Here is a 14,346-nt window from a genome sequence, read left to right as displayed (position 1 = left end):
GACTGGCCAAGTTCGCCGATGACACCAAACTTTGGGGCAAAGCATCCACACCAGAAGACAGGTGGGTGATCCAGGCTGACCTGGACAGGCTGAGCAAACAGGTGGATGAGAACTTGATGGTGTTTAACATCGAAACATGCAAGATTCTCGACCTTGGGGGAAAAAAAACTGGCAGCATCATTATAGGCTTGGCATTGCTACGCTGGCTAGCACTACGAAAGAAAGAGACTTGTGGGTGATCAATGACCACAAGATGAACATGAGCCTCCAATGCGATGCTGCGGGTAGTAAAGCAACCAAAACACTGGCTTGCATCCATAGATGCTTCTCAAGGAAATCCCAAGATGTCCTTCTCCCCCTGTACTCAGCCTTGGTGAGGCCGCAGCTGGAGTACTGATTCCAGTTTTGGGCTCCACAGTTAAAAAGGATGTGAAGAAGCTTGAGAGAGTCCAGAGAAGATCCACGCACATGATCAGAGGTCAGGAAAGCAGACGTTACGATGACAGGCTGAGAGCCAGGGGGCTTTTTAACCTGGAAAAGCGCAGGCTCAGGGGTGATCTGATGGCCACCTATAAGTTTATCTGGGGTGACCACCAGGATCTGGGGGAACGTTTGTTCACCAGAGCGCCCCAAGGGATGACGAGGTCAAACGGTCAAAAACTACTACAAGACCGTTTCAGGCTGGACATAAGGAAGAATTTCTTTCCTGTCTGAGCCCCCAAGGTCTGGAACAGCCTGCCAGCGGAGGTGGTTCAAGCACCTACATTAAACATCTTCAAGAGCAAATTGGATGCTTATCTTGCTGGGATCCTATGACCCCAGCTGACTTCCTGCCCTTTGGGCAGGGGGCAGACTCAATGATCTTCTGAGGTCTCTTCCAGCCCTAATGTCTAAGAAATCTCTGAAGCCACAGCAGGACACAGCAACAGTAAGGTCTGCCTAGCCCTGCCCCACCAGCCAGAAGCCCCTGCCTAGCAGAGAATTCTGGCTTGGAACCATGGGGCTGTTCGTGCCTGCCTGCGCTGGAACAGGAAATTCAGGTATGGGGGGAAAAAGCAGGAAGGCAGGGGAGATCTGTGGGCGATTGCCCTAGTCCATGGGGCCGGGTCGGCTTCTGCTGAGTCCCATGGTCTGCATCGCCTGGTGTAAGAGCAGCCCACAGGCAGGCAGGAAAGTGGAGAAAGCAGCGGCGGAAAGTGGGGGGAGGGGAAGCAAGCAGGCATGTGGGGCCTGCACCAGTGTCCCGGGGCCAGCAACGGGAGGGCCCAGGATGGGGTGGCAGGAATGCAGGGAGTGGGCTGGCAGGGTTCTATGGAGCTGGGCTGCACCAGCAAGGAGACTGGGAAACTGACCTAGCAGCCCCTGCCCTTACAGCCCCTGCCAACCAAAACCCTGTGCTCCTGCTGCCACACCCTGGGCCCTCCTGGTGCTGGCCCTGGGGCACTGGTGCAGGCCCCACAGCTGAGGTGCGGCTCCTTCACTGCCATCTGACAGTTGCCCTGCAGCTGTTCCACACTGTCACTGCTGCAGCGCTGGACAGCCCAGAGGCAGTGGTAAAGGAGCCGCAGGGCAGACTGGTATGGTGCAGGCTCCAGGCAGCCATAGTAAAAACTGCCTAGCAGTTATGAGAAGGGATTGCTTTCCCCCATGCCGAGCAGCAGTTTCTGCCCAGGTGCTGCTGCCTCTACTCAACCCGGGGCAAGCCCGGAGCCGGCATGTGGTGGGCAGAGTCACGGCTGCATACGTTGTTCTCCGCCACTACCACTGCATGCCCATTGTGGCAGGACACACAACAGTGGGGCGGTTCAGAGCGGGTGTGGGCATGCTGGGGCTACGCGCTGTTGGCTGTGGTGAGGTGGTGCCACAGGCATTGTGGCAGGGTGGGGGGTGGGTGGTGACTGGCTCGGGGGGTAGACGCAGGGGGCTCCCATGCGCACTGCACCATGCCCTCAAACCCTTCTTAAAAACCACACAGCCACACCCACCCTCCACACACAATCACACACCCCACAAATACCATACCCGCCACACACTTCCACACTCTCACAAACATTCCATTCCCACCTACAGCTCCCCACAAACCCTACACACCCACTCACCCATACCTCCACAACACCCCTGCAGACCTCACACAATATACAAGAATAAGACTGCATTTTGAGCTGTTATGCAATCACTTCTACATGTACAGCACAAACACACACAAAAAAGTTATCCTGATTTGTGTAACTAAAACAAAACACACTATTATGGGTGTTTGGTTTTTAGTATACAATTTTTTTCCCATTCTAAGATAGTAATCCCTCTTCTGCAAAGAGTACTTCCAGGGGCAAGGGGAGAGACTTCGGGTGGCAAAGGTCAGAGGTTAGGGGTGGGACTTCTGGTCCCAAGATGGCAAGCAGGGGGCAGGGCACCTGTCAAAAGGGTGGAGCTACGCATGCAGCCCTTGACAGCTTGCCAGAACTCAGTAAGTGGCCCTCTGCCCAAAATAATTGTCCGCCCCTGCCTTAGACCAACACGGCTACAATCAATAACCCATGAAAAGACCTTAGTATTTCTCAGTTTACTGCCCTTTAATTTATAGTGTCTTTAAGAACAGGGAAAAAGAAACATGATTTTCACTATGACATTCCATCTTCCATTATTTTACCTGTAAAATTCCCAGTATAAAGCTAGGAGGTATTTATAACATGTACAATTATTAAGTAAATATGATATAACTGCCCTGAAAAGCAAGTTTTTCAGTCTGTGGAAACTTGCTTGTCTTTCTTTTTGCAAAGGGATAAATTAGTAATTTTTACTAATTACTAGAGAGAGAAAACATGGTTGAGTGGGTGAAAATGAAGGATAATACATTAAAATATTTCTCAGACTAAGTCTAACCATAATGCTGTGCTTGTTGGCTGCCACCACAGGGACCTGGAACTGTCCTGAATTAGATTTTCTAAGTAAAATATACGTATGTAAAACAATGACCTGAGCAGTAGTGTTGTATTTGTGGACTAAACTGGGTTTGGTGAAAGCAGCAAAATGCAAGGTCTTTTTAAAAGAAACAAAACAAAACGAAGAGTCTAGCCCCTATCGTTGGATAGTAAATTTCCCAAGCTCAAGCCAAGCATAATTAATGCAAGATTGATGCAGATTGGTCTCTTCAGTCTCCAGCTCTTTAGGGAACTAAAATACCCTTTTTACCTTTGTCTAAAATGCAACATTAACTCTTAATCATAACACTAACGTTTATTTTAGATTTATAATATGTGTAAATGCATGGCTTAAGATGATTATTTTTATTCTTTCTGGTAACTCTTTTTCAGCAGCTGACAACCTAAGATAGAAAATATAGTCAAATTGCTCTTAGGAAGACCAATTTCAGACTAAAAGAATTTGGCATACTTGCTCCGTGTTTATTTAGTATTTAATATTAAAGTTAAATAATTAAAGTTAAATGTCGCATGAATAAATGTCATACTGATAACACTGGGGTTTAGTTTTAGACTAAATATACCCCATTTCCTGGTAGCTATAGAACTACCAGTATTACTTTCCAACATTCTGAGCGACTTTCAAGAAAGCCAAAAAGACTCCAAACATTTAGATTTTCAGTCAATCTGCTCTGACTGATCTAGATATCAATAGCCAGTACTTCTCACTTTTTTTAAACCCAAGGCACCCATAGGAAAACCAACACTTAGCTGTTACTCAGTTTTTGACTACTGGTAGCTAATAGACCATGTTTTCTGCTGCAATGTACTTCTGAAAGACCACACCAAATGTATTTAACACTACTGATACATATTTGAAGCTTCAGGGTTTACACTTAATAGTGCTAACATTGAGCGGCATCCCATAGCACTCTCAAAAGATCCATCTCACGGTACCCCTGGGTGTCACTGCACTCTGGCTGAGAACGATGGATTTAGATTAATAGAATGATCCAAATTATTTTGTGTTTAGCATTCCTAGTCTGTAGTTTGGTACAAGAGTTCTTTTATTATAAAAGGTTTCAAAGAAGACAAAATACAGCTTCCCTGGGTACCTGTTTGTATTGTGTAGTGTCTTTTAGTTTTCCCAGTTCGTACCATTATAGCTCAGGACCAATCTTTAGTGAGAACTTCACAAATATAGAAGAATTTTGCATCAGGATCATTAGCAGGACATACTCCTTTTACGCTGAATGCATTTCATAGTGGTATGCCAATGTGGAAGAATAAACATTTCTGGTTTAAAAATGTTGGTTACCTACCTCTGGTGCAAACATGGTGTCATAGGTGGGATTATACTGAACTTCCTTGACAGCAGGGTCGAGGTGGACTCCTGTCTCCACATCTTCCTAAAATACAACAGAAGTGTTAATGAAACTCTAAGAAAACATCTCAAATACACAGGAAATCCCAAATACTTAAAAATCAATTTATCAGGTAGATAAAGAACAAAAATTTGACCAGTTGTCAACAAAGGCGCCCCCTTACCTGCATTCTTGCAAATGCAATCCTACACATGCACTTTTCTGTCAAAATTTTACATGCAGCAAGCACCAAAATTTGTCAGAGTTTAACAACCTCTTCTCTCTCAAGTTGTTTAGAAAAGACAAGTGGCAGCAGCCAAGGACTTTTTAAAGGCTCCAAAGGAGGCAAGAATTCCACCCCTCTCTTCCCCCCCAGCTCAGAAGCATATCCCCTCCCCTCCCATTCCCTCCTCCCCCCCATCTGCTACTGTCACTGTCCCAAGGGCAGGGGGAGTTCCAGAGCTGCTCCAGCCCAGCTGTGTGAGGGCTGGGTTCAGTCCAGGAAAGCAGCAGCAAAAGCAATAACAGGTGGATAGGTTTCAGCCCTCCTGAAGCCTAGCTGGAGTGGCTCTGGAGCTTCCTTCACTACCAGAATGACAGGGACAGTGGCAGTGACAGGCAGATGAAGATAGGAGGATGGGGACAGCTAAGAGGACATGCCTCCGAGCACAGGGAAGAGAATTCTTACCTTCTTTGGGGACTTAAGGTTCCTGGCTGCTGCTTACATGGCGTGATATGCCCACCCTGATGCAGGGTGGAGGGAGGAGGAGGAGGAGGAGGAGGAGGGGGAGGAGGCTAGGAGCTGGAGGTGCAATTAATTCTGCAGCACCAGCCAGTGCTCCCACATCCCCCTTTGTAAAATCCTGGATATGCTTCTGCATTTTTACATCTTCAGGCTAAACAAATCGTCTGTGGACGATTTCTTGTTCAACAATTTTATATTCAAATTAATTCTGAGGTCTGAAGGAATGTCCAGGGATGGTAAAGTTTTCTGCCACACACTTGCATGTCTGGAACTGATCTCAAAATTGGAGGTTGTTCATTCATATATGTCGGGATTGCCTTGTCTGTCCAATGTGGACAGCAGAGGGGCACTGTACACAGGTGATACTGTGCTATGCCACAGAAATAGAAGATGTTGTCTGTAGTCCATACACACAGGGACAAACTTGGGTATTGACATCAGGTATCCCTTTACGGCAATACACAATGTTACCAGTGGTATGCTGATCGCGAATGCCCTATTGATGGGTCTTGTCAAGGTCATGAGCCACAGACAGATTAAGAAGATTTAGAAAATTAAACCTCCCAAATGTTTTTGATTACTCTGGAGTAGATTCATGAGTCTGGGGGGAATGGGAAGACACAAGGCAGACAAAATGAAACATGCATATCAGTTATGTGCACAGCTGTTATTGATACAAATTCTCTCTTCTACCTGCCTGCTATAATAGAGCTGCTCACTGAAGGGAAGGAGTGCTATATAAGGATAGGGAAACAAAACAAAACAAAACCTTGTTTATATATACATACTCACCTCTCCCTGCCTCTGGTTGACCTGAAAACTAATGCACTCCTCTGCATCTTTGCCTCAAACCATATCAAGATGGTATTGATATGATTTATAGGCTGCCCTTCCCAACAAAGGCTTAGAGTGCCTTACAACAATACAAACAGAACAGCTTAAAAGGGGTATTAGAATAAATAAAACAAAATAACAAAATAAAGTTACATGTGGCCAGGTAGTATCAGCCTCCATCTCAATTACAGCACCTCCAATTTAAATCATGTTCCTTTTACCTCATTCTTCCTCCATTTACTGAACCTGAGAACCAGGCTCTGAAAGCATGTAATTTTACCCCATATTATTCTGAAGATGAGGCTTCTATACTTATTTTTTGTGTGCGCACAAATTCACCAACTGTTAGGAGTTATTGTTCAAATGAAGCTTTTATCCAATACTGCCATACTTGGTAATCACTTTCTACAAGAAAAAAAACAATCTCTGCAGGTGAAAAACATTTGGAACTTTCCTTTTATTACAGTTCGAGGCATCTGACCATGTATAGCTCATAAGTTTTATTAATATTGGTAAGACTACTTCTGTGTAAGAATGCAACCTCCCATTCCCAACATAGGGCTTGGTTGCTCTGTTTGGCATTTTACTCGCATTCAAACTCCACAGGATTTCATAGATTTCATAGACATTAGGGCTGGAAGGGACCTCGGGAGATCATCGAGTCCAGCCCCCTGCCCAAAGGATGATGGAAGAAGGCTAATAAAAAGGGGTTGTTGAACCTCAATAGCCTTTTATACACATGGAGGGCCTTTGGACAAATTGCTGGCTGCTGCTTAGGATACTGCCTAGGGCAAATGATTTTTTATTATTATAAAAAATGACGGGTAACTAAGCAGCAGATTACCTGGTTGGTGGAACATCAACCAGGTGACCAAGGGGACTGGAGATTTATTATAACAGATAGTGTCTCTCGGTAGCCATCATTGAGGTGAACTGAGAAAAAGACAGAAGAAAAAACTGGATCCAGGAACAAAAAAGAAACTTTCTTTTTCTGGACAATGTGTGATGAGAAGGAAGTCGGGAAGGATCCTGGATTCCTAGAGGACACTGACTTAAGCTCACGTTTAAGAGTTGGGAGGAAACTGAAAGTGGAAAACTGCAGGAATTTATAAAGTTGTCTACATGTGCATATTTTCTACACTAAAAAGGTGACTGAGTTTAGAATTCACTTCTTCAGGGACAAATGATACTTCCAGACTTTCAGGGGTCTAAAAACCAGAATTCCCACAAGGCTGGCTCTGGTAAAAATGTATTTAAGCTATTAGATTATCTTGGGTGTCAAGCACTGGAGGCCCCAGGTCCCTGAAGAGGTAGCAGACAGGCAGCCTGCACCAAGGAAGCGAGCCAGAGAGGCTGGAGCCTAGTGACACAGTGCCAAGTTTAAAATACAGAGGTTGAGTGTACTGGGAGCTAGACAGCAAGTATCCAACCAGGGAACTTTACCAACCTCCCTGCCAACGCTTCTTACTGCCAACTTTGTCTTCATCTGTCAAAATTAGGTAAACTGCCACAAGAAAGAGGATCAATCTAAATTATGCACTTCTCTGGCATTATAAGACAAAACTGAATCCTGGCATAGAGAGAAACGCAGGCACAACTGCTGTTTTCAGTGAGGATTGCTTCTGCTTATACTAAAGCTGAACTTCCATTCAATAAGCTTACCCTGCTTTCTGATTCCTGGACTAGAGGATAAGAAAGTCTGAGTGACATCATGACTTGTAATATATTTTAATGCTTTTATTACACTTCTTTTAAGCAAGTCAAGAACAGTTATTTATTTAGTTGGCCCTCTGGACCTATGAAAGAATTCTCCAAGTTCTCCACATATTACCAACAGCTTTACAGTATATGTTCTATGTTTTGATTAGCCATGGGCTGCACATCCCAGGACACATGTCACATGGACCTTGCACTCCCTGGGTCAAAAAGGCACATGGGCTGCATGTCCCCTGCTGCGCTATGCCCACACATCTGCATCACAGTCTACCCCCATCATTCACTCTGCTGTGGCCCTCCCCACAAGCCTGTGTAGTGGGCAAGCCCCAGTATACCTTACCAGTGTCCTCTCAAAGCACCCCAGCTGCAGACTTCCCTGACCCCATGGGCTACCCTGCTCCATCCCATGTGGTGGGGGGAGAAAGCAGAAGCTAGAAGGAGTGGGGCTAGAGAGCCTGACAGCAGCAGCAAGAGAGGGATGGGGGGAGGACTTAGAAAACCAGAGAATTCTCTCACAGGTCCAATGGTGCCTGAACCAGGAGCCCAGGGGCCACAGATGGCCCACAGACCACCAATCGGACAGTCCTAACCTAAAGTACTGTCCGCTAATAGCCCTTTGACAGAAATAGGGATGGGTCTGAAGTCAGAGCATTCTTAATGCACAAACTCCATTGTGGAAAGCTGAAATCTGATTCTCTGGTTCTGTTTTGGCCTATTCCTTCTTTCTAAACTTATCCTGAGGGTTAGCCAGCACGCGTACTAAGAAAGTGTGCTTTAAGGAGACTTGTGAGGGCTCCTTAAGTAGTCATTGATCTTAAATTTTTAAAGCATTTTTAAATTAAGGGCTCATTTACAAAGAAGTTTCCTAGTATAGCTATGCCAGGAATAATTATTTCACTGTAAGTGATTACATTTGGGATATAACTCATACTTGGTTCTCATGTACCATTCTTGTGTTATGGAATAATACTGTGTACCAAATGTAAAGATCTTCCTTTCAAAATGATCTACCACTATCATGTTTGCTTGTGAGAGAACCCAGTTTTGACCGCCACAGATTATACATGTCCTGATTATGGTTTTATAGTACTTGAAGCTGTTTCTTTGGGATAAGGTTCAATGACAGGAACCTGTACAAAACTAATTTCTGTTTCCATTCTTCTTTTAATGTCTGTATATTAATCACCCTGTTCTGTGATGGCTGGTGTCATATCAGAACCACTGGCATGGCTGTTTGAGAGCTCAGGGTGCTCGGGTCAGGTCCTGGAGGACTAGAAAAGGGCCAATGTGGTCCCTGTTTTCAAGAAGGGGAGGAAGGAGGATCCAAGTAATTATAGGCCAGTCAGTCTCACCTCCATCCTTGAAAAGGTCTTTGAAAAGATTATGAAGGATCATATTTGTGGGAGTCCAGCAGGAAAGATAATGCAGCAGGGAAATGAGCATGGATTTGTAGCAGGTAGATCATGCCTGACTAATCTGGTTTAGTTTTGACAGGGTCACAAAATGCTTAGACACAGGAGTAGAGGTGGATGTCATTTTCTTGGATTTTAGCAAGGCCTTTGATACAGTATCACATCCTATTCTCATAAATAAATTAAGAGGCTGTGACATAGATGAGTTATATCCCAAATGTAATCATTTACAGTGAAATAATTATTCCCGGCATAGCTGTACTAGGAAACTTCTCTGTGAAAATGAGATCCCTTTCCAGCAGCACAGAAGCAGAAAGGGATCTCAGAGTCATAGGGATCAGAGATACTCTGTTCACCAGGGGGGCCTCTCGGGGTAACAAGGAACAATAGTCAAACCTGACAGAGGGAAGATTTAGGCTAGATACCATGAAGAAGTTTTTCCTGATAAGGGTGGCCAAAATTTGGCATGGGCTTCCAAGGGAGATGGTTCTCTCCCCTACCTTGGGGGTCTTTAAGAGAAGGCTGGATAGGCATCTGGCTGGGGTCATCTAACCCCAGCACTCTTTCCTGCTTAGGTAGAGGGTCAGACTCAACCATCTGTTGAGGTCCCTTCTGACCCTAACATCTATGAATTTATGAACCTATGATAGAACCCAAATACTTGAAGTTGGTCACTTGCTTAAAATTTGTATGGTTTATTGTTGCAAGAGGTCCTCAATTTACAGCTGTCCTATTCATCAGCAAATGCTGTGTTTTAGCCATGTTCACCTGAAATCCAAGCTTCTTTGCTTCATTTGTTAGTTGGGTATGCAGAACTTCTGTAGCATTCATCTTTTTTCACTTATCAGGAGCATATGTGAGTACTTTATGCTCTCCATTCAACTTCACTCTTCTCCCTTATGGTATTTATGCTCCCGAATACTTCTAGCAGTGCCAGGTTGGACAGGATCAGACACAAACCATCATGCTATGTCAATTTGATTCTAGTTGAGGGGGGGTGGGGGGGTCTGATCTTCTTCCACAGGAGCCAATTCTGTTTCTTGATTCATGTATACAAACTTTAATGAGTACAAATAGTTTGTTGGGAATTCCAAATTCAACTAGTATAGCCCACAGAGTTTCCTTATGTATGCTACTACTGGCTTTATGAAAGGCCATGAACGGAATGTGTATGCTTTGATTATATTCCCATTTTTCCCCAAAATTATTTGTCTTAGAGAGAAGATTTGGTCTGCTGTCAATCTGTTCTTGTGGAATTCACACTGGTATTCTCCCAGAATTTTTTCTGCATATGAATGGTGCATAAGAACCAATAATAACTTGCATCTAACCATGACACAGGAAAATCAAAGCACAATGACTCTAGTGGTTGGGCCGAAAGAATGGAAGCAATCTGGACATCAAAGCAAGTGCTCTCCAGGGTGCTGAAGGGGAGAAGGCTACCTGGACCACCACAACAAAGATGGCTAGATGATGTAGTGTCAGACATATAGGATGACTAGAGGATGAAGGACCACAATAAATGAGAATGGATGAAGATAGTGGAGGCAGACAAGGGCCCTTACTTACACTGGGACAATACCTCATATGGTCACTATTTCATAATAAAAGTATTTTTTAAAATGTTAAATAACTTCAATACTGGGACTTGTATGGGTATGGTTATACAGTAAGAATAATTATTACTGAATATCTGTGGTAGACCATTTCCCTGTGTAGGTAAATCCTAAAAATACAGGTGCCTTCATAGAAAGGACGGGTGAAGTAAGAGAAAAAGGGTACACTGTAAGTTTTAGTGGCCAGGTCCAGTACCAAAAAAAATCCATGAAAAACTGACCTTATACACTACACAGAATGCTTATTCTTCTGAAGCTTGAAGGAGCAAGATGGTAGATTACGTATTTACTTTAAAATGTTATTAACTATTATTCTCCAGCATTCAATGCCCACAGGCACTTCTCTTGCTAATTCAATAGTAGGTCAATAGTTTATTCCCTAATCAAGATTTAAAGGGCTTTATAAATGCCTCAATTCTCCAAAACAGAGAGGAGAAAAATCAGTACTAGCTGCAGCATAAATAGGGCAATGAAATGTCAAATATTTTCACAATTAATGACATTTGGTTAAGACTGCTTAGGAAAAGGTTTACAAGAATGACAGAAAAGGGTCTCAACTCTTCAGCTACTGGTAATGTACAGCCCAATCTCAGAACTGTAAGCCCAAACACAGAAGTTCTGTCACTAGGGCCTGCCTTTTACACAATCATTTTCTGGCTCCTGCTTGAGCAGGCAGTGTTGCAGATTCAATGACTGACCTCATTCCTTTCATCACATGACCCTTCCAATTCACTGGCTACAGATGACAACAGCTACCAGTACATTCACAAGCCCGATTTTCGCAACCCATGTTCTTTACTGGAAACAGCACAACGGGTACCAATCGATTCATTCAGCCACAAAGATTTCAAACAGCTTACAACATAGCTGCACCAAAAATATTCCTAAACTGTAACTCTTTATATTTTCCCTGCCTTTACAGCTCTATGACTAAAATTTCCTATAGGCAATCTTTTTAAGTCATACCAAATAGCTCAGTCTGACAGAACAGAAATTATACTACAAGCAAACTATCAGATTCTCTCTTAAAGAAAAAAAACCAGATTATAGTATACTAATAATTTTAAGATAATAAAGGGCTTAAGTCTGTCTGTCTGTGCGTGACACTCTTGGAGCGCTACGATTGGTTACTGAAACAATCAATCAGGGTGCTGCAATAGCATTATGGACAGAAAGCAGTGGCGACAGTGTACCACCATGATGGTGGAGACAGAGGGAACAGAGCAGGGGATGAGGCCAGCACTGCTGGCTTCTCCTCCCCCCACCCACCTGGCCTTGCTCCATGGAGGTGGCAGAGCACCACTGTGGTGGCAGGGACTGAGTGGGGGGGGGCAAGGCCAGTGGTGCTGGCCTCACTCCCTGCCCAGCTCTGCACTTTGGAGGTGGCGGTGGTGTGGCGTGCTGGCGGAGTGGGACAGTGGGGCGAACTTCCTCCTCCTCTCCAGGAGGCAGCAGTGGCACAGGAGGGGGGTTAGGGTTAGCAACCCCCCCCATCATTCTTGAAAGGCAATTTGCTAGTGTCTATATAACTGATCAGATCATGAGACTTCAGTTTTCAGTGACACTCGCAGACTTTAAATTATATTTCTCACAGAGCCCACCCAAATCACAGCTTTGAAGAAATTATGAAATCTTGCAAGTGGCATACAAATGCAGTTAATTCAGTGGATTCTTTATTTCATATTCTGCTTCTCCACTGATGGGCACATCTGGAGAGTAAGTAACACTAGATCATGGAAAATAAAATGTCAGCATCCATGGCTGAACTACAGGAAGAAGTGAGGGCATTAGCCCAAATTACTACTCCTATAGGGTGGGACACTTTTAGCAAGTGGATTTTACTTCTGAATTACTCTTTGCTGTTGGGCTGGAGCAGTAAAAACTCTGTGTGTGCTGGTAAATTTTCAATGAATAACATTATTTTGAATCTCTTTTCGGAATTCTACTAAAATACTGTGCACATAAAGTTAGTTGATATAACGGTGCAAATTGTAGAATTTATAGAATAGGAAGCAAGTCAAAGATGACCAATTTTTTAAAATGCCTGCAATGCTTCAGTCATATTTTTATTCTTTCTTCTCCCTGTTAAGTTCTATTGGGTGCCATTCTGCAGTAAATAAAAAAAGACAAAATTGTGGTATGAAAGCTGGTAAGCCAGTAGGGTATTTGTAGCAATTCTGGTTCTACTTTAGTTAGTGGAAAAGTGCCCAGTCATTTGGAAGTCATGTAATACTTTCACTTCTCTACACCACAGGCACACTCTTTGTATGAGAAAACTGCTAATTCTTGAAGCTGAGGCATGTACTGCATTCATCTGAGTTCCACAATCCAAGACTTCCAGCTTTATTCATCATTCCATCGAACAAACGATGTTTGATGATATTTCTGTGCACCAAATGACACCATGCCAGTATACTGCTGAAGAAAGTCTTGGTTCTCCTTCCATTATCCCACTTCACTTTTAGATGTCCGGAAAGGAATTTTGAAAAACACGTCCAGACCTCCCCTTTTTGTTCTTTTTCTTTGTCATTACAAGATACACATCCCATTAACACATTCTGTATCCAGCATGTTCTGAAATATATAATGAATGCAGCCTAAGCTTTACAACAGACAAAGCAAACAACTCTTTTGGCACTTCACCGATATATTATTTCTAGGGCTGTCAATTAAATTGCTGTTAATGTGCGCAATTAATACAAAACCAAGTAACACATTAATTTTTTTAACACATTAATTGCACATGTAGTTTTGGAGCCTGTGCCTGGGCTTTGATTTGCTGCTGTCACTGCCACCTTTGGGCCACCCCATGGGGCAGCACAGAGGACCACAGGGCAGCCCAGGAACAAGCTCCAGTCTGCTGCAGCACAGGGGTGGGAGCACATGCAGATGCAGACAAAAGACTCAGCCTGCACACAGCCAGGAACACAGCCCAGTGGGTATAAAGCAGCATCCAACAGGTAAAACTGTGGAGGGGCAGAGGGAGAGGGAAGGGGTTGGGGGGACAGATTGAGGCCCCCACGGTGAGGGAGGGAGTGGGGCAGGTTGTGGGATAGAGTCATGGACAGCTTGTTCAGGCTCTCCTGCACTGCATGCAATAGGAGGGAAGGGGAGGCATGCGAGCATGTAGTGGGGGGAGGAGGGGGAAGAGGCAGGCATGTGGGCTGCTCATCCAGACTGCCCAGCGCTTCATACACCCCCAGGAAAGGCATGGGGGGCACGTGCCCCCTGGATTTGTGTGTGGGATGGAGGTGGGCTATTCACTGTGGGCTGCAGCTGTGTGCTGCCTTTGCCCTGGGAACTGTGTACTGGCTGCACCACGTGTCCCCTGTCTGCCTGGCAGCAGGAGGCACATGGTGTCGCACAGAGTCACAAACCCACAGCAAGCAGCCCGTCTCCACCCCACACACAAATCCAGGGGGGGCATATGCCCCCTGTGCCTCCCCTGGGGGTGGACACAGCAGCAGAGAGCTGCCCCCTCCCCCCATGCCCCTGGATGAGCTGCCCATGGCTCTACCCCTGCTCCATTGCCTCCCTCACCATGGAGGCCTCAATCTGCTCCCCTTTCCTCTCCCTCTGCCCTTTCCCTCCACAGACTTACCCACTGGGCGCTGCTCTACATCTGCCAAGTTGTGTTCTTGTATGGTAACCATAGTTCCAGTTTCAAAAAAGCAGACACCTGGGGGGAAGTGATATGTTTGTACCCTGTCTCTGCCCCTCACTCCCAAGCCACAGGCC

General features: G+C 44.8%; 1 protein-coding gene across 1 annotated transcript in view; it reads right to left on the bottom strand.

Annotated features, from left to right (window-relative positions):
- The window catches only part of CDC40 (cell division cycle 40), a 76,327-nt gene that overhangs the window by 49,324 nt on the left and 12,657 nt on the right, over window positions 1–14,346 (bottom strand). Inside the window, exon 2 of the mRNA XM_019537894.1 lies at window positions 4,244–4,330. Within this exon, the coding sequence (XP_019393439.1) occupies window positions 4,244–4,330 (87 nt within the window). The remainder of the gene's footprint in view (window positions 1–4,243; window positions 4,331–14,346) is intronic.

The sequence above is a fragment of the Crocodylus porosus genome, unplaced genomic scaffold (genome assembly GCF_001723895.1).
Source record: "Crocodylus porosus isolate Cpor-Errol unplaced genomic scaffold, CroPor_comp1, whole genome shotgun sequence".
NCBI lineage: Eukaryota > Metazoa > Chordata > Crocodylia > Crocodylidae > Crocodylus > Crocodylus porosus.
The sequence above is the reverse complement of the archived record's forward strand: the minus strand, read 5'-3'. Positions and strand labels throughout refer to the sequence as shown.